General features: G+C 39.7%; 1 protein-coding gene across 1 annotated transcript; it reads left to right on the top strand.

Annotated features, from left to right (window-relative positions):
* Positions 1-17,533: 17,533 nt before the first annotated feature.
* LOC114091414 (sperm motility kinase-like) lies at positions 17,534-19,095 on the top strand. The gene is made up of 2 exons (XM_027933875.2): positions 17,534-18,583; positions 18,688-19,095. The coding sequence occupies exons 1-2, from the start codon at positions 17,534-17,536 to the stop codon at positions 19,093-19,095; spliced, it is 1,458 nt and encodes a 485-aa protein (XP_027789676.1).
* The last annotated feature ends 2,579 nt before the right edge of the window (positions 19,096-21,674 follow it).

The raw sequence follows: 21,674 nt of genomic DNA, 5'->3' as shown, positions 1-21,674 counted from the left end.
ACCAAGTGTCTCTGTTTAGTAGATAATGAAATTGATGAGGAGTGAAGCATCCAGGAAAACAGGAAGGAAAAAATAGTGACCAGAACAAGGGATCCTATCCGTTGTTGCCCTGTTTTCTGTGGGCTATTTGTTCCAAAACCCCTAGGAGATGCCTGAAACTGCAGGTAGTGCCAAACCCTGCACAAACCATTTTCTCTTACACATACATGTATATGGTGAAGTTTAATTGATAAATTAGGCATAGTAAGAAATTAACAATAACTAACAATAAATTAGAATAATTATAACAATTAACAATATACTATATTAAAAATTCTGTGGCTGTGATCTCTCTCAAAATAGTTCACTGCACTGTACTTGCCCTTCTTTTTGTGCTCATGAGATGACACAGTGCCTATGGGATGAGAGGAAGTGAGGTGGATGATGCAGGCATCATGGTGTAGTCTTAGCGTCCGCTGACCTTCTTGCTGGAACACAAGCACTGTGACACTGATATGATGACCAAGACAGCTAAGTCATAGTGGACAGGTCTGTTATGACGTGGATATGCTGGACAAAGGGTTGTTTCGCATCTCAGGTAGGGTGGGGAAGGATGGAGCAGACTTTCAGCACAGTACTTAGAATGGTGTGCCATTGAAGACCTGGATAGTTTATTGATGGAAGTTTTCATTAAACAATTTTTTTTGGACCACAGTTGACCATGGATAAATAAAACTTCAGAAAGCAAAACTGGACAAAAGGGAACCACTGTATCCCTGCTGTTTAGCATCCTTAGTTTCAACTGGTTTCTAGTTCAGTCGGTTGGTTCATGCTATTGCTCTTTATTTGAAATCCAGGAATAGGAATGTCTTACAAAATGAAGGGTTGGATATTGGGTGAGTTGAAATGAAGTGTCAGTGATTCCAGAGTGTGGTCCTCAGACTGTCATTTCACCATCACCTGGGAACATGATGGAAATTCAAATTCTGAGGCCTGCCTCTAGATCTACTCAATCATAAACCATGGGAGTGGGTCTCAACAGGGTTCTTAAATGTCCTCATGAGGATTCTGGTGAGCACTAACATTGAGAGCCTCTGCTTGAGGAATCGGAGTGGAGCTGAAAGCCTGCCTGGTAGTGGGTGAATGCGTCAGAATCATGGGAGAGGACAGGACGGGAGGGACAGATTTGAGAGTCACCAGTGTGTTAGGGTTGAAGTGAGGACTGGAGCGTCACTTAGGGGGATGGTACAGAATGAAAAGGGAGGGCTAAGAGCCAAATGTTTCCATCTCTAAAGTGGTCTGCATTCTTTTTTTTCCCCCAATGGGTGTATAGGATTTAAAAGTCAGAATGTCCTTTGCATGAAAATCGTAAGGCATCTGAGAGAATATAACAGGGTGAAATCTTGAGGCAAAGTCATGGTCAAGCAGAAACTTTTTCTGAATGGGGCAGACTAAATCCTGTTTTGACAGAGACTTTAAATATCTTAAGTTTTTGAGACTCCTGTGAAGTAGTTTTTTGTTTGTTTGTTTGTTTTTTAAATTTTACCCATGGTGAAGCTAAGGCTCTGGTGATAAGTCATTTGTTTACCTAAGATGGAGCTTAGGGGAAGCTAGGATTTTTCTCAGGATACCAAGTCTTTGCTCCTTCCACAAAGCAAAGCAGTCTGTCATGCGCTTGAACCCTGAAGTAGATTGTTATAGTAATGGCCACCAAAGAATCGGACCTGCTCCTCTCAGGACTTTTATGACATCTCCTTTCTTTCCCACATTGATTCTGGGTTTGGTCAAGTGAATTGCTTTGGTCAATGGGACATCGGTAAATGGGAAACGAGCAGAGGCTTAAAGATGCACTAGCTGAGCTTGCCCTTTTTCTTTTTTTGGGATTCACCCACACATGCAGAACTCAGGAAACAGGCCCTACTGACAGCCATCACCTTCTGTCACACAGGAGAGGCCAGCTTAGGCCATCCGTGTGAGTCAGTTGCCTGATGACAGCAGCTACTTGAAGACTCCAGGTGAGGCAAGCATAACTGCCCAGCTGAGCCAAGATGTGGGCCCCAGAAACGTGAGCAAATTAGCTGCTTTGGGGGAGTTTTGTTATGCAGTAATAGATAAGGCCCATTTCTGTGGGTCGGGACAGAAAGTTACACCCCAATAAAACTTGTGGACTTTTGTTTCTTGAATACTCTTTCAGAAGGAGATCAGTTCACCCGTGGCTCTCAGAATTACCAGTCATACATGCTCAAGGGTTCCTCAAGATTCCTACTGGGTCTCCCAAGATTTTCTAAATAGAGAAGAACACGAGTAATGTAGTCATGACTCTTCTGTATCTTTTTCCTTGCAGAGGAAAGACCCACTCAATTACAAAATATGCCCAGTAGTTGTTGGTTATAATTACTTTATTAATATAAGCAGAATGAGAATAAATATTGTCTCTAGGCAGACTTGAAATTCTGACAAATCCTTCCAATCCAAAATACAACTTTTTCAATTAAATGTAATAATAGCCTCTTAAATGCACTCTTGAGATTGAAATAAGGGAAAAGAAAATAGCATAGGCCAAAAGTTAAAAAAAAAAAAAAAAAGAAAGTAGAAAAGAGGGAGGAGATGAACACTGTGTCCAAGCAACTGTTTGGGTCTATGCCAAGTGGAAAGGAGAGCTGAGAAGATTGCAAAGAGGTGGGGCCCACAAAGTGCCTCCTCCTGCTTGGTCAAAAGGAAGATTAGAAAAAAAGAAATCTTTCCATATCAAAGCAAGACAACTAGAAAACTTGTTAATTTGGATGTAAGCTCTAGGTGGGAAAAAGTCCCCTTTCATCATTCATAACTACAAGCAAACAAGTAATTACTATTTCATGCCAACAATTCCACTATGGGTTTGGGGTCAAAATTTATATTTCCTGCATGGTACAGGAAACCCCAGGTTAATAAGTTAAACTATTTCTGGGTTGGCACATTATTATTCTAACAATACGGAACTACGGCGATGAAACCATTATACAAATATGCAATTAAATATAATTTTCTTATTCCATGATATTTGGAATGTAGAATTCAGTTTTAGTTTTTATTTTATTCTATTTTTAAAAATCATGATCCAACTTGCTGTGTGGATCAAGAGCAAGGCTCTACTCATCTCTGGGGCTTTGCTTCTTCATCAGGTAAGAAGGGTAATTTTTAGCCTGAGTTTCCCATAGTTCTATGAAATTATTAGCTCATGAATATATGATATAGTACTGCAAAGTCTAGGGAATAGTAAATTAAGATCTTATCTTGGTCACTGTTTCTGATTAGCAAAGCCATTAGTACTGGCTCATTTTCACTACCCCGAGGCTCCGCCAACCTGAAATAGTTGGGAAGAAAGAGCTCTTCTCTTTCTTGTCTGAAATCTCTTGGTGTCTGGGCTGCACAGATCTACCTGCTATAGCGGCCCTGCATATGTCTGTGTAGAAGGCTCTCCTAGGCTTTGGGGACCAGGAATACCTGAGCTGGTTTGGGAAGTCACTTTTCTTCAAGTGAAGTTCATATGGATATCAGCTGAACACAGATTCAGCCAGTTGCTTTTTCTAGGTGGGGAAGTCAGGGTGCAGGAATAGCATATAGGAAGGCCTTTTTTCCCCCAGTGGGGAACATGAAGGAACCACAAAGCTGTCTGTAGCATTCAAACTGTGGATAGCATTTTGGGTAGTATTTCTGATTTTTTTTGGCAGAATCCCTGCCTCCCAGGTCTCAATGTACCTCTACCCTTGTCTCCAGGGCAGAAGTGGTCCAGTCCAAAGATAATCAGCAGGTAATTTCCCCTGAACTCAGTGATTGGTAGAGGGGTCAAGCATGTGACCTAACCCTAAAGCATGGAGCACATCCCATTTTTCTGGCCACAGCAGTTGATCACATACCCAATCAGAGCCCTAATATCATTGTAGCTTGTAACATGTTATCATGTATTGAAATTTCTGATAAATGCTACTGCAGAGACAGGTGTTCTGCTTCCAGTGAGTTGAAAAGGCACAGATAGGATTGCTATGGTTACTTTGCACCAATGGGGAAAAAAACTATTTTTGATCTATGCCAACAGAGAGCTGACCTGGGCAGGAGAAATCAAATCCTAACATTATTCCTTGAGCTCCTATCTAGTCACATATGGACTCTTAGTTAATGAGCTTATGAATCTCCCTTTTGTTAGTATGTGATTTCTGGTTGGTTTGGATATTTCTGCCCCTTGCAACCTGGACAATCCTGAATGATAATAGTTGAAGCTTCCTCCTCCTGTAACTCTACCCCTTAATTTCCATCTCTGCCTTCATCCCTGGTCCCCTGATTTCTTGAGCATCATTAGTAGGTGTGGGGCTCTTAGTAGCTTCATGAATTGATTAGCTGCAGAGGAATTTCTGCACATGGTAGACAGTCAGAGAAGTAAAGTAGCTTGTCATTCAACTTGATAAATGTGGTTTCACTCCAATTTACAACTACTGGACAATTATAGAACCTAATTTTATGGTGATGCAAGGTAACTGTTATAGAAATGAAGGGAAGCAGGAAACCATGTTGAAACTGTACTGCAAACCACCAATGTGATTTCATTTCTCCCGGATCATTTTGCCTTTATCAACACTAGGCAAAAGAGGCTCTGAGATTATTGTACAAAGTAACAAAGACTATATTAATGAACATGTGTTGGAGTCTTATGCTCCTGGCTTCTTCAAAGCATCACCATTCTAAAAGACCATCTAAAAACAAGATAGCAGGAAATAGATTAGGCTGTTGGTGGTTCTGAAGGGGTTGTTGGGAGGTAAACTGTAAAAGCTGTTTTAAAGAAATGAAAGCATCTCCCCAAATTGTATAGTCAATCTCATGATCTTCCAAGTTCACAAAACAGGGTTTGAGAGCCCACACTTCAAGCTTGAGATTGGGAACTGTCTGGATCTCCATCTTTTCCTCCTCTTGTGACAATCTGTGGGAAATTTTCTAACTCTGAATCTCAGTTTTCCCATCTGCTAATTAACCATCCATCAGTATCAAAATAATTCTAGATAATGCTTATAAAGCTGCAGAGACTGTGGACATCGCACCATAGGTATTTATTCTGTATATTTAATATGTAACCCAGAAGATGATTAATGCTTAAATATGATACTTAAGTATATTTCCAATGTTTCTCTATATTATTCTGAGTGGCCTCAAATCATCAGCCCTGTCTTGGTGGAGCTACTTATCTTCTTGAAATCAGAGAAATACCTTCAAAATGTTGACACGGGAAAGGTCAGAGATAGCAAGTGAGGAATTTTCAAAGATAATCCTATCCTCTTTCCCCTGCCAGACTCTGTTTTCAGCTGGCTCAGAATAATTCATACCTCTGGTTCAGTTAAGTATATGGCATCATTTAGACACTGCAAATATAATAACAATTTTACTGCAGATTAATTGTGGAGTGACACGGGATAAATCTAGAAGATACGTATAGTGTGAAATGACCCAGTGTGCCGCACTTACATGAGAACCACACATAAAGAGACACTATGCTGAAGTTGTAATTCATGCAGATTCATATATAAATAATACTGAGGACTCCTAGAATACCTGCAACTTAATTAGTTGTCCATTAACATATTGTTAGATAAATGTAGACCTGCAATTATTGTAAGCCACTAAATCCACCTTTATTTTCACTTAAAATCCTGGTGAAATGATCTGTGGGATATCTTTGGAGACTCTGTCAACCTTTCTAATTGAGGATTTTATGAAGAGTAAATACTGATTCAGATAAACAAACGGAAGTACAATATTCTGGAAGTATTAGTGGGATTTGAACAAACCAACAAAATAATCACAGTTTAGAATCAGGGGACTGTGGTTAAATAAAACATTAACTAAAAAAAGCGAAAGATCACAATGAAACAATATACTCTAAATGGTTTATTTTTAAATAGCCCCACATTCCAAACCTGAAACACAGCAAATCATGATTGTCAACCAACATTTATTGAGTACTACAGTAGGTATATTGAACTTTGAATAATTGAATTGCACATTTAAAAAATAATCTGTCTTTTATGACAGAAATCAGGCAGTTCCTGGCATAATTTGACAGCAACGTCCTGCCGTCTGCCTTTCCCTGTCAGCACCGTGGGAGGCAAGGCAATTAAAATCTAGCAGTGATTTGTTTTGACTGGCGAGATTTTCTCTTTTCTCCCTTACAGAGAATCCATACTTATTCACATGCTAACTTTTGTTATTAAAGAAATGTAATTTGTATTAAAAGTAATTTTATATTATTAGTGCCGATGAGTAATTTTTTAATATTAGTGCCAATAGCCTTTGAGGATTGGGTCCTGACTTACAAAGTGTAATATCACCTGCTCTCCCTTTTTTGTTCTCTGAAGCTACTTTATTTCCCCCAAATGCAGCAACCAAGCCCTTCCAGGCTAATAATGCCCCTCACAGCAGCAGCCCGGCCCTGTGGTCCTTCCTCTTCCTGCCTCTCCTCTAATGTCAGCTGTGACTCATTGCTGACTCCTTAGCTCCCCAACAGTATTTCCCCCTCATATGCTGACATATTTCCATAATCATGAGCCATCTTCCAGCTCCATCCATACAGACATATTTCCTTCATTTCATTTCCAATTATTACATGGTAATATAAATATTAAGACTTCTTAACTTGACCTTTTTTCTTTTCATAATTGGAAAATTGCCCCATAGAGAAACTTTCATCCAAGAAAATAGACACAAAAGTAAAATTGTACAAAAGTATGCATATTTGAGCTTTCAAAATTAGCCCAGAAATAGTATATTCATATATCTATCTTTACATCTTTCTCTCTATGTCAGCATTCAAGAGAGAAATTAATTTTATCTTTCAACTCTTTTGACAAACATACATCTATATACAATTGCAAAAACACTGCTATATAGTATGTATAGTAAATAATACTGTATACTATTTTGTATCATAAAGTAAATAATGGACTGGAGGAAAAAAAAGCACAAATTAGAGTATTTTTTTTCCTTATAGGGCAAACACATTTACCAATTACTGAAACTTAGGTATCAGTAAATACTGGTACTATATATACTTATCATATACTAAATTTCTATCTATATTTGGGTCTATTTCTGGAGTCTCTTTTCTGTTCAGTTGGTTAGTTTGTTTATGAAAGTACCACACTACGGAATTTTCTTGATGGTGGGAGCTATTCATTATTTGTGAGAAGCATTTCTTTAAATAATTCAATGTAAGCAACAATATATATTTTTTCATATTCAGGTAAACTTTTCTCTGTCTCTGTACCTGGTGCATTCTCTCTCTCTCAAAAAAAAAAAAAAAACTTGAATAGGTAATATATTTACATTATATGCATTTGTGTGTTTATGTGTGTATATGTACACATACATGCACACACACATTTCTCTTTCACTGTTAGCTCCTATTCAGGTCAGTTCCTTTTCATCTTCTACCAGACATCTTTATTTTTAATTTTTATGTTTTCTGCCAGAATTTTTACAAATAAATAATCAAAGACCAATGTAGTCTCATTTATCTTTTAAAACTAAAAGGTAGCATGTAATATACCTTACCTACCTTTGATTTTCTTTTTCCATTTAAAATGTATACGCTCGATGGGGCCGGGGTCTTGGTTCAGTGGTAGAGCGCCCGCCTAGCACATGCAAGGCACTGAGTTCAATCTGCAGCACCACATAAAAATAAATAAATAAAATAAAGGTACTGTGTTCAACTACAACTAAAAAAATTTATACACACACACACACATACATACATAGTAGAGATCTCTTCTAATTAGTTCAACATCTTACAGAATGCTTCCTCATCCTTTTTGAGAATCACATAGCATTCTATTGAATGCCTTGTTTAACCTGTGTCTTATTGATGGGCACTTCTATAGTACATGAACTGCTGTTACAAAAAATGTTTTGTAATAATAATAGTAGATTTCATAATTGTGAGCAAGTATTATTAAAGGTGAGTCTCCAGAAGTGGAGTTTCTGGGTCAAAGAGTCCATACATTTTTAAGTTTGATAGATACTGCCAAAATGCCTTCCATAAGTATGATTCCAATTTATATTTTCTTCATGTATGAAAGTGTCTGTTTTCTCCAGAACCTTCACAATAGAACATATTTAATGTCTTGGGTTTTGCCCTTCTGATAAGCAAAACATGATACTACAATGTAGTATTAATTTTCATATTTCTTATTTTGAGTAAAAATAAGCTTTTTTTCAAATGGTTAAGAGTCATTTGAATTCCTTTTTAGAGGGATTGTCTGTTCTTATCTTTTGCCCATTTCTGTGTTAATGGTCTTTTTCTCATTGATTTCTAGGAGTGCTTATGAGTATTTTGGTTCTTTTATTTATTATAAATATTTTTGCAACATTTTCCCCTCAAATTTTCCTTAATATTTTGACTTTATGATTTTTTTTCCTACACAGAAGTTTCTTTTTGTCTTCATGGAGCTATTTTGATCATTTCTCTTTTATGGCTTCTGGACTGTGAGTCCCAGTTAGAAAAAAGTAATAAAGAAATTCTTCTTTGTTCTAGTATCTTTTTATTTTCATTGTTTACACTAAATCATTGATTTATTTTAGAAATTTTCCTGGTATATATAGTGGAGTTATAAATAAAATAATATTTCTCCATATAAATATCCACTTTGCCAAATACCTTTGTTGGATAATCCATCTTTCCCTTCACTGAGACACCACATTTATCATACACTTTATATTTGGATTTATTTCTGGAGTCTCTTTTCTGTTCAGTTGGTTAGTTTGTTTATGAAAGTACCACACTATGGAGTTTTCATTATTAAGGCATTATTATATGCTTTAATATTGTTAAAGATGATACATTTCCACTGCTTTTTCTGTTCAGAATTTTACTGAATAATTCTGATTATTTTCACATACGATTTTAGAACAAAGTAGCCTGGTATTTAATACATTGGCCTACTTTTGAGATGATAGTAAATTTGAAAATCAGATTAGAATTAATGTTTTTATGAGGCTGAGCATTTCTATCCAAGAATATTTTATTTCTTTCGATTTCAATCCTTATTTGTATCCTTTATAGTGTTTTCAGGTTTTCTTCATGTCTTTTGCATATTTCTATTTCAGTATATTGCTGTATTTATACTTTTGTTGCTATTTAAATAAGGAATTTTCTTTCATTGCATCTTATAACTGATGTTGTGTTTTGTAAAAGCCATTGATTACTATCTATTATTTTGTACTCCACTATCTTAAAGCATTCTCTTGTTGCTTGTAGTAGCTTTTTTTTAAAAGAAATATTTATTTATTTTTAGTTTTTAGGTGGATGCAATATCTTTATTTTATCTTTTTATGTGATGCTGAGGATCGAACCCAGTGCTTCACGCATGCCAGGCGAGCGCGCTACCATTTGAGCCACATTCCCAGCCCTGTAGTAGCTTTTTAAATACAAAAAAATCAAATTCTTGGAGCCCCCTGATCATAAAATCTAATATAGCAATATGTTTAACTTCTCCTTTCCAATTTCTATAATTCTCTCCTATGTGATTGCTTCGACCTCCAGTACAACAATAATTGTACAATTGAACTACCAGTACTGTATTAAATAATGGTGCTAACAGAGGACTTGCTGACTGTATTTCTGAATATGAAGGGAATGTCTTCATTGCAGTGGTTCTCAACTTTGGCTGCATGTTAGAACAATTCAGGAAGTTTAAAAGATCCTACTGGATAGGCCTCAACCCATACTAACCAATCAAAATCTCTGGAGGCAGGACCCAGGTATCAGTATTTTTTAAAGCTTCCAAGTGATTCCTGTGCAACCAAGACTGTGAACAAATTCTTTAGTGTTTTTCTTCTTTAAGTGTGGTGCTTGTTTTTAAGCTAAAATAGATATATTTTTCCCTGGTTAATAAATTACCCATATATTTCAATTTTATTGATTTTTTTAATAAAGAGTTCTTAAATTTGGTTGAATATGATTGATTTTTTCGCATAGAATTGTTAAAATAATGGATTCTATTATAACATCATCACCACTATATTAGTACAATGAATTTTATTAATGAGTTTCCTAATAATGAAATACACTTGCATTTCTGAAATAGAACTCACTTCACAACAAAGTATTATTCTTTTAATGTCCTATTTGTTACGATTGTATCAAAACTTTTGTTTTTACACTGATATTCATAAATGAGATTGACATGCCATTTATATTGTGTGTGGGAAATCATCAATGGGTTTGTCTTTGATGATACACCCACAGTATAAATAGAATCTGGAACTTTTCTTGTGAGTTAGAAAGCTTAAGGTGGTTGTGAAGTGCATTTCTTTAAAGTTTGGATAATTCTCTTGCAAAAATCCTACACCTGCTGCTTTCCCTGGGGAGTGGAGGTGAGGATCAGGGTCCTTGAGTAGCACTTTGACAGATTTTCCTTCCTTTCTTTCTTTTTCTGTAAAGATAATTTAGTTTAGATTTTCTATCCTTTTTGGGCACATTTTGGTAAACCATATTTTCCTAAAAGTCAGCTATTTATCCCAACTCTTTGATTTTCAAAGAGTTGAGTATTTTAAGATTCATTTAATTTTCCTTGTTTTGCTGTTTGCTTCCATTTTATAATTTTTAAATTCCTTTTATCTTTACTAGGCCAGCTAGTAACTTATCTAATTTAAAAAAATATTTTCCTTTTAAAAATGAGCTTTTATATTTGTTAGTATTACTTTCATTTTATTGTTTTAGAACTCATTAGTTTTTTCTTTTATCTTTAACTGCTTGCTTCTCTTTTTCCTTTGGCTCTTTGCTATTTTTCCTGACAGTTTGAGTTAGATTCTAAATCAATTTATTTTTTCATCCTTTTTATGAATGTATTAAAGGCTAACAATTTTCCTCGGAGCCCCATTTTACCTGTTTACCATAGATTCTGAAATATAGTGTTTCTATTATCAATATTCTCTAACTATTCTCCAGTTTGACTTTGTATTTCTTTTTTGACCCATGGGTTGATTAAGGAGAGATTTTAAAATTATCAGGTAGAACTGGCTTTTTGTTTTTATAACTTTTAGTTTATTGCATAGTGATCAGAAGATATTTTCTATATTTTCCCTACATTTTGGAGATGTGGGGGGATTCTTTGTGTTTTAATACACATATGAATATGTTCCATGGACACCTTTCAAGGTGCAGCATTTGCTATAGATTAATTATATCTACCTTATTGATTACATTAATGAAGTCTTTGACTTTTTCCATTTTTTAAAAATCTCTTTAACATGTCATAAACTGAGGGATCTGAATTAAAATTTCCTACTAGCCGTATATTTCTGAGTATTCCTGCCTTGATATAAAACAAATGTTCTTCTTCATTGTGCATTGCCCCTGTGAGAATTATGTCTGCGGCTTTGCTGTCTGAATTTTGCCTTTTCTGATATGGAGATCAGGTCTGTGTTCTCTTGGTCTGGGTTTGCCTAGGACCCCTTCCTTCATTTCTTTGTTTTCAGCCTTCTTGAATCACTTGGCTCGAGGTTTGCCTTCTGTGCACAGCTCAGAGTTCGGTTTCCTTTTGGGATCCAATCTGAAGATTTTTCTTTCAAATAAATGGGTAGAATTCATTTACATTAATTGGTATCAGAGACTTTTTTGGTGTTACGTCTGTCATTTTATGTTCTTTATATACCTAGCTTATGTTCACTAAATATTCAATTTGTCCTTCTCTCTGTAGCTGTGTACATACCCAGTATCATATAGAAAAATTGTGACTTTATTCTAATGATTATTTTTATTATTACAAGTTTATATAATATCCTTAGTTCCATAATTCAGTGCTTTCCAACCTTGTTCATATCGTGATAACCTAGCAGATGGTATTATTTAGACCACATACTGGGTTAATGGATGAGACATCTGGAGATGATGGCCTGTCATGGGAGTGGAGTTTCTTCCAGGGCCTCAAGCCCCACCGGAGCTAAGGACTGTCCTATCTCAGCACACCTGGGAGTGCACACGTTGATAAGCTCTACTGCTTTTTGATATGGAAGGATAGAGCTAGTTTCTTTCCTCTTCCTTCCCCTCTGTGCCTCCCCATTTAGTCTTCTTCCCTTTTTGCTTTGTATCGCTGTATGTGCTTCTATTTCTATGACTGATGTGTGAGCTCTAAATAATATCCTTGGGCTCTAGTCACAACAGAGTAAATAATCAAGATAATGACCAACCACCTTTTCTTCCCTGTTCCCTCCTATTATCTATCTGTCTGTCTATCTATCTATTGTTAACTGTGTCTTTTTACTTTACTAGGACACAGACATTCTGAGACCCTAATCTCCATATTTGTTATAGACTTTGTTTTGGTTTTGTTATTTATATGTTCAATTTTTTTTCATCTTCTGCTTCTATCATTTTGTTCTTAGATTTAAAAAATACTATTCCTTTATTTCTATTTCTTTTATATCCCTTGATTATCCACAAGTGAGCATCAGCTGGGAACATGTCAGAAGTGCAGACTCTCAGGCCCCAGCCCAGACCTAGGCTCTGTTTGGACGCAATCCCTGGCTGAGTCATGTACATTGCAAGGTATGAGAAACATTGCTTTGCAGAGTTCTCTGCAAAGTCTAATCCTTGGAGTGTGTGATGGTTTTTGTTTTTGAGTTCCACTTCTTTGTCGGGGGGGTTCTGCCAGCTTATTTTTCTTGTGCTTCTGTTACCTCACAAACTTTTCTCTGCTTCTTGCATTTTTTCTTGTAGTGTTCCTTCAGAGAGGCTATTTATTCATAATTCATGATGAAATTCTTGATCACAGTGGGGGATTGAGATGGCTGTAAATTCCTTGACTCTCTTCTCAGTGAGAAGCGGGATTTATAGGGCCAGGCCTTGCATCTGGGTGACCTCTGTGAGCTGTGTTGATAAACAGAGCAGGGGACAAATGAGGCTATGCTAGTTCAGCACCTGGGCCCTAAGCCACCAGCAGCTTCTCTTCCTTTCTCCTGGAGTCTTGAGCTACCCTATAGGAAGGCTGACTTTCCTGAGACCACCAGGCTGGCCACACTGGGAGAAGAGGCTTTGAGATTAGAGGAAATGGAAAAAGTAGCTCAGCTGAACCCAGCTTTCCAAATGTCACCGACAAGGTATATGAGTGAAGCTTCATGTCTTTGGGCCAACAATCCACCTGCCTAAACTCCCAGGAGACCCCAGCTGAAAGGTGGAGCTGGAGAATCACCGAGCTGAGTCCTGTCTGAATTCCTGAACCCTAACAATGTGAGATACAGTGAACGGTAGCTGTTTTAAACCACTAAGGTTTAGGTGGTGAATAATCGGAATAAATACCCACAATTTTCCTCTTATCTGGGGAACATTCTTTCCTACGAGGATCCTTTGTAAATCGCTAAGTTTTGCTTCTCTTTTCCCAATTTCTCCTACTCAACCCGCTTTCTGCACTTTTTTTTTTCTTCTTCAAATAAAGGATGAAGCTATTACCTTCAGTTGCATGCTCCTTCTCTCTGGGAATCGTGGTTTTGCTGGAACTTTCTGAAGTTCTTTTTTCAGGCCATCTTGACACTCTCTTTTCTTCTTTATCTGTCTTAATAGTCACATTTTGGAGGCTGTAGATTGTTTCTGTCTCTTGCACATGTGAATAGGGAATGTTCAGTTTTTCTTGTGATCATTATTATTTTCTTTTGGTTTTATATGTGTCCCAGGAAAAAAAAAATGAAGAAATATTCACTTATATGGTCGTATCTATACTAGAAGTGAAATATTTCTTTCTTCATTTCAAGAAAACTGCTTCAGTTTCTTACAGAGGCACACCTTACTCGTTCTGTTTACAGCAGCCCTTGTATATGCACACACACGACAGGGAGTAATAGGTCGACTGGGAGGTTAGCGAATCTGGTAAAGATATCGCAGGTCCATCAGGCTTTGGCCAGATGGTGGGTTTCCAAACTTGCCCTTGACCATGAAGATATGATCATAATCAGTAAACATGAAATTAAGCAGTAGTTTTTTTTTTTTTTTAAATCTTCTGGAGAATAATAAGGAGGTGATCTTTTATTTTAGTTTTTATTTGTTCTTTTTGGATAAACATGACAGTAGAATGTATTTTGATATACATACAGAAATAACTTCCCATTCTTGTGGGTGTATGTGATGTGGAGTTACACTGGTTGTGCATTCATATATGAACATAGGAAAGTTATGTCCAATGCATTCTACTGTCTTTCCCATTCCCATCCCCCTGCCTTACCCCAACTCCCTGCTGTCTAATCCTGTGAACCTCCACTTCACCCTCCTCCCTGCCTATTGTGAGTCAGCATCTGCATATCGGAGAGAACATTGGACCTTTGGTTTTTTGGGATTGGCTTATTTCACTTGCACAATGTTCTTCAGTTCCATCTATTTACCTGCAAATGACATAAATTCATTCTTCCTTATGACTGAGTAAGATTCCATTGTGTATAAGTATTACATTTTCTTTACCCATTCATCTGCTGAAGGGCATCTAAGTTGGTTCCATAGCTTAGCTATTGTGAATTGAGCTGCTATGAACATTGATGTGGCTGTATCACTATAGTATGCAATGGTATGCTGATTTTAAGTCCTTTGTGTGTAAACCGAGGAGTGGGATAACTGGGTCAAATGGTAGTTCCATTCCAAGTTTTCTGAGGAATCTCCATATGGTTTCCATGTTGTAGCACTAATTTGCAGTCCCACCAACAATGTATGAGTGTACCTTTTCCCCCATATCCTTGCCAATATTTATTGTTACTTTTTTTTTTTTTATAATTGCCATTCTGACTGGAGTGAGATGAAATCTCAGTGGTGTAGTTTTAATTTGTATTCATCTAATTGCTAGAGATGTTGAACATTTTATTTGTTGACCATTCTTGTTTCTTCTTCTGTGAAGTGTCTGTTCGGTTTTTTTTTTTTTTTTTTTTGCCATTGATTGGGTTATTTGTTTATTTGGTGTTAAGTTTTTTGAGTTCTTTATATATCCTGGAGATTAATGCTCTATCTAAGGTGTTAGTGACAAAGATTTTCTCCCATTCTGTAGGCTCTCTCTCTGGATTGTTTCCTTTGCTGTGAAGAAGCTTTTTAGGTTGATACCATTCCACTTATTGATTCTTGATTTTACTTATGTTTTAGGAGTCTTGTTTCCTAAACCGACATAAGTATTAGATATAGTTTCTTTATTTCTTAGAATACAAATGGCAATTTATTGTTAATAAATATATCACTAATTTATTATTTCTGCTAATTTGTTATTTATTGCAGCTCAATTTTACTTATAATATGAAAGATTCAGGGTCTTTTAGAAGACAATCTATCCAAACTCAAAAAGGCTTTGCATTTTCATTATTACATTTGTCCAAATTTTTTGGAAGCAAACCTCATTATTTTGATAGTTCATTATAGTTCATTATCTAACCCCAAAAGATTAAAATTATTTTCAACATCTCTACAAAACCATGGTCATATGTAAATATTTAGAAATAATATGATATCATCAAATATCTAGGCTATAATTATATTTCTGTAATATGCTTATTATTTTTATACTATGTGAGCTGAATCCAAAAAGATTCAAGAATTGCTATTGGCTGATTTATTTTTTTAAAATTTCTTATTATTTAAGTTTTACTTATTGAGGTAAAATTTGCACAGTTGGGTATCTTTTGATATGTAGATTCTCACCCCATTTTTTCTTTTTTCTTTTTGGGCTGAAAAAAAGGGAACCATTTGTCTCATAGAATTTCTTTTGTTCTAACCTCTGATTTTTCTGTTGATCACTGTTTAGCTCTAGAGACTTGTTTCAATTGATTTTCCTTTAAAAAAACAGCATTAGTTTGTTTGCTGGTTTATCTGTTTTTGTAGAGGCTACCTTGGAGGCATTGGTTTGATCAGAAGACACATAATTTCTGGTTAGTGGTATTGTGAATCCCATGCCCCCCAACACAGAAGGGGTTAAAAAGTGAAAACTTCATTCTTTCAGTTTTTGTTTTTAGCTGGAATGTCTACAAAAAGCCTCCGTTCAGCCATCATTATGTTTCCTAGAGATTCAGGTCACTTTGTAGTACCATTTTCAAAGTGACCAGATGGTTCCTCCTATCTTCTGAAAGTATTCAGCGAGATACATGGGTTTAAATTTTTTTTTGGTTTATACGAATAAATGTCATGTGTTATCAATGACATTTCATATGTTCGACATAACAGAGTTGTGTATGTGCTTACAAGATCCCAATTTTAACTAGTGGTATCTCTTCAGATTGGCTCATGATGCCCATTTGGAATGGTCCTTATAAATTGCGGTAGATTCCTTGCCTTTATTTATGAGGACACTAGTTTTTTTTTTTTTTTTAGGGGGGTATTGGGAACTGAACCCAGGTATGCTTAGCCACTGAGACACATGCCCAGATACTTTTTATGTTTTATTCAAGACAGGGTCTTGCTGAGTGGATAGTACCTTGATATGTTCCTGGAGCTGGCTTTGAACTTGGGAACATCCAGCCTCAGTCTCCCCAGCTGCTGAGATTGTAGGCGTGCGCCAACCTGCATAGCTGTGTGGCAGTGTTTTAATGAGCTTTCCTGTCCCTGTGGTCCAGAGAGCAGACAAGAGTAAGTTAGAGGAGGAATCTGTTTTAAAAACAGCAGCAGGAAGGGCTCAAGGTGTGTGGGAACATCTCCATTGCTTCTCCCAGTGGGAAAGACACTTTGGCTGGTTCAAGGATTGTGGGCTTCCTCCTTTGATCCTTTATCACTTTGAACCTATCAACCCATCCCCTTTTGCATTCCAGGGTTTCTAGCGAGAAATGTGATGAGGGCCTTATGGGGAAATGATGATGAATGCTCCCTCCCTCCCTCTCAACCCCATAGGTGTTAATGTCTAGCTCTAGAGCATCTTAGGCAGCAGAGGGTTTTGTTACAGCATCCCAGTGTAGGTGAAGTGCCACCCTGTCCCTTGGACTCCCAGTCATTGTGAATTGGAAGAAAGAAGAATTGAATACTTTGCGTGTCCATAGGATGAGGTCTTTAAAAGCTGAAAGTTCTTATGGATCTTCAGACTTGAAATGCAGAGACCATGGAAGCATCATAGTGGTGTTGGTCCCTAAACAGGCAAATATCCGCCTGCAGACCCAAGGGAGACAAAAGCCTTCTGGGGGTCTTTTGTTCTTCTTATCATGGAAGTCAAGAGGTCCTGGAGACCCCAAAGTGGGATGACCCCTGGGGGCTATGCCCAGGCATCACTGGGTCATTTCCTGCTCCGACCTCACAAGAAGCCACTGTGAGGTGATCCCCAACACCAGCTATATAAGTGTGTGGCTGTGGGTGGGTGTTTGTCCATGAGTACAGGAAGCTCTTGGTGGTGACCTGTTGGACTTCCAGATAGATAGTGCATTTGGTGGTTGGTGGTTGGTGTTTGTGGTGGTTTGCTGTTGGTTTTTTGATTTGGGTGTTTGTTTGTTTGTTTTGTGTTTTGCTTTTCGGTTGTTGTTTTTGGTGTTCTGTGTGGGTTTGTTATTTTCTTTTTTTTTAGCTAGTAACCTTAGTTGGCGTTCAGGCTCAGGAATGCAGGGAGAGAGTAGTGAGAATAGAGTAGAGGCGCAGGGGCCGAGTTCCTGCTATGAGAGGGCCCTGACGGACCACTACCGAGTCCTGAGTGCCATTGGGGAGGGGAGGTATGGGCAGGTGGTACTAGCGCGCCATCTCCTGACCTGGACAGAGGTGGCGGTGAAAGTGGTGCCAAAGACAGAGAGGAAGGAGAGCACGCTATGCGAACGGGAGGGGTTGATGGCCCTGGAGCACCGCAACATGATGCAGCTCTTCCAGGTCATCGAGACCCCAGACAACATGTATCTGGTCATGGAGCATGCAGGTGGGGGATCTCTCCAGTGTCACATCCCACAGCCTGGTGGCCTCCCAGAGGAGAAGGTCCGCAGAGTTTTCAGGGCGATGGTGCGTGTCCTGCATCACTGCCACCAGCAGGGCTTCGTGCACCTCGACGTCAAGCCACAGAACTTCCTGGTGGATACCAGTGGCCACCACCTCAAGCTCATCGACTTTGGCCTTTGCATGAGTTTCACACCTGGGCAGAAGCTAAAGGAGTTCCGGGGCACGCTCCCATACTGCGCCCCCGAAATCCTGAAAAGGATGGAGTTCGAGCCCCCCCCCGCGGACGTCTGGAGCCTGGGCGTCACCCTGTATTTTCTCCTCACTGGGAAAAGGCCATTCAGGGCGAGCACCAAGAAGAGCCTGCGGAGGCGGATCTTGCAGGGAAGCTTCCACATCCCGGGGCATGTGTCCCAGGGAGCGCGCAGCCTCATCCTGCAAATCCTCAGGGTGGACCCCAGGCAGAGGCCCACCCTAGAGCAGGTAATGGGGCACCCGTGGCTGAGCCAGGCTGAGGACCCCTCACCCAGTCGTCCCAGCCAGCCACTCCCCAGGCAGCAGCCAGACCCCACCATCCTGACCCTCATGTTCGACATGGGTTTCGACCCCTGTACTGCCTGGTTGTCCCTGGCAAATCGCCAGTTGATGAGGCCATGGCCACCTACCTCCTCCTCCAGCACCAGAGACGCCAGGGGGCGGGCTGCGGGCTCTGGGCCAGGAAGCCTGTGGGTCTGGGGGCGGTTGGGCCTTGCCCAGGCCCCGCTGCGGGTCCTCCCAGTGTCCGCCCCAGCAAGTGCCCCAGTGAGCCTGCCCTTGCCTTGCCCTGTGAACAGCAGCGGCCCCAGGAGGCCTGGCCCTCAGGGCAGAAGGGCGCTGCGCCAAGTGCCAGCGAGCCCGCCATTCCTCTCCGCTTGCTCGACGTGAGGACACCCCCTCCCAGTGCAGCCCCCCAGCAGGACCAGGGGCCCCAGTGGCGAATGTACCTCAGGCCCAACACTCGAACCTGGGTGGCAGAAGGCGGCAGCTCGGCCTCCCAGGATCTGTCCACTGGGCAGGCCCAGGAGAGAAGCAGGGGCTGGAGGGGGCTCACCAGGAGGATGGCCACCTGCCTGCGCCAGCTCTGCTGCTGCATGCCCTGCTTCCAAGGGCCCGCGGCCCAAAGAAGAGTGGCTCCGATGGCCGGAGGCCACAGACCCCCTAGGTTCCTCTTCAGAGTGGCCCCAGGGCACGTGCCCTCGTGAGGCAGGCAGGCCAGTGCACAGCCAGAAGACCCCAGCAGGTCTGAGCATCCCGACATCGTGGCGCGGCCACTGGTCAGGAAGCGGATGCCACCACAGCTTCGGAAGTGAGGTGTGCCCACTGGCTCAGACTTGTCCATGAGGATTCCAGCCAGGAGCTCCTCTGGATCCCCCAGCACTCTCCTCTGCCCCCACCTGCCAGCGACATCAGAGACTCTTTCCCCTCAGGCTCCTCCCCCTGCCCTGCTCTTCTCTGCCATAGCAGAGACGGTCTAAATAAATTTGTTTCTCACAGATTGTATAATAAGATTGATATTCAAATGATTTATCAGAAAAAGAAAAACAAATTTAATGTAGGAGGAGGAAGAAAAAAAAAGAGGCAGGCCTCAGGGAAAGGGCAGGCGCCAGGCAGCCATCCTGTCCAAGGCTTGGCCTGAGTTTCCTCCCTCTCCTGTTCAGTTTAAGTTTAGACTCCTGCCCCTTGAGCCTTGTACAATGGGACTCCAAAGTTGATAGCTTTGGCCACAGTGAATCCCTCTCCTAGTCTTCAGGCTTCTCCCTGAGGTGTGTGAAGCAGGTGGGTGGCAGCTGTTGGCAAGACTCTGTCAAGGCATTGGAAACTCTAGAAGTGTTCTCTGGCATCGTCTTCATATACCTATTTGCAGGCAAGTGAGAAGTCAGTTAATGGACAGGTTTTGTCTGCTGACAGCGGTGGCACTATGTTGCCTCTGTAGCCCAAATCTCCTTCTGGTGGCTACTAGGGGTCACAGAGTGTGAGCACGTTTTCTTTGTAGACTGGAGATGTTCAACCATCTCTGTGTTGCTACTTACATCAAAGCCTTTCTCTTTTCTGTTTGTACATCTCCATCACCCTGAATTTCTGGAGAACCCTACATTGATTGTTGGGAAGGTGAATCCTGTAAAGTGAAGCTCGCAAAAACAAAGAGCAAGAAACCCTCAGGTCATTCAGGATGCGAGGCTTCTTGCAGCCTCTCTATTTCATAGTTGTTAATGCTCAAGAGTGTCTTAGGCAGCACAGTGTTTTGTTACAGCATTCTGATGTGCGTGAAGCGCTACAGTCTCTTGGACCTCCAGACATTGTGAGTTGGAAGAAAGAGGAATTGAATATTCTGAGTGTACATAGGATGAGGTCTTTAAAAGGTGAAATTTAATATGGACTTTCAGTCTTCAAATGCGAAACCATTGAAGCATCCTAGTGGCTTTCTTCTAAACAGGTAAATATCAGTCTGCAGATGTAGATCACCAAGCATTCATTACACCACAATGCCGCATGAATAGGAAGTAGTGCAGGACTCAGTGCAAGAGAGTCTTGGGTTTGAATCTTGACTTTGCAGGGAAAGAAAATGCTTCCGGGATTCTTCTTTTTTAAAATATATATATATATATTTAGGTGTAGTTGGACACAGTACCTTTATTTTATTCATTTTTATGTGGTGCTGAGGATCGAACCCAGGGCCTCACACATGCTAGATGAGCACTGTACCGGTGAGCCACAACCCCAGCCCAGGGTGTTCTTCTTTTTATCATAGATGTCAAAAAGGTCCTGGAGCCCCCAAAGTAAGATTGTCTGTCGTGACTGTGTCATTTCTTGCTATGATCTCACAAGGAGCCATTTGAGGTAATCTCAAACATCTCTGATTCCTTAAGTATTATCTAGTAAATGTGTATTTTCATATTTTTGCTTGTTTAAAAATATACTTTTGAGTGTTTACTTTAAATGATAGTTTAGTCCAGTAATTCTGAATTAATGATTATTTCTTCTCAGCACATTGGAGAGAACATTCCATTTTGGAATTCTGTTTTTAGTTGCGAGCAGTTTACTGTTAGCCTATATAGCTCTATCTTATAGTTAGAAATGCAGGACTCAGCAACCTGCCTTTTCTTTCTGATGACCACAGTCTATACTTCTGGTTTCAAGTTTTCTATAATTTCACTAAGTGTGCCTTGGATGTATATGTATTTAGTTTTCTTGTATGAGAGTCCTTGTGGAGGCCCATTTCACTTGGAGCTTCTCCACACCCTTAATGAGGGAGAGGGGAGCACCCTCCACTACACTGATGACTCATGACCCTAGCATTTCCCTTCCACTACTGGATTTGTCTAAGGGAGCTCCCGGGTACGTCTGGAACTAGCAGGGACACTTAGGCTATCCTTTAATAATCCCCAGTTGCTGGGGTCTCTCTTTAGAGTGTGGGGTACTTGATATCTCCTTCTCAGTTTCCATTCTTTAGTGGTCACCTCAGGGCAAGCAGAGGTCCCACTGAACATCTCACTACACATACAATGACCTCGCACTATAAAGCAGCTTAATTAGGACACAAATGCAGCTTTAAAAAAAATGCAATCAGGAATATATGCTTAAGTAAATCGCCAAGCCTGCTAAAGGGAAAACTTAAGAAAAGCTTATACATATATGAAAAAGAAAATAAAGGACCCAGAGAGTAGGATGAGAAAGTACAAATAGAAAGTCAAGCAGTCATTGTGCCTTGAGTGAATATTTTGCTAGATGCCACCTATGAAGGCTGGATACCGGAAGAGGTGATTATAGTGGCAAGAGGCTG

The sequence above is a fragment of the Marmota flaviventris genome, chromosome 8 (genome assembly GCF_047511675.1).
Source record: "Marmota flaviventris isolate mMarFla1 chromosome 8, mMarFla1.hap1, whole genome shotgun sequence".
Classification (NCBI taxonomy): Eukaryota; Metazoa; Chordata; class Mammalia; order Rodentia; family Sciuridae; genus Marmota; species Marmota flaviventris.
Note: the sequence above shows the minus strand (reverse complement) of the source record. Positions and strands in the feature narration are given on the sequence as shown.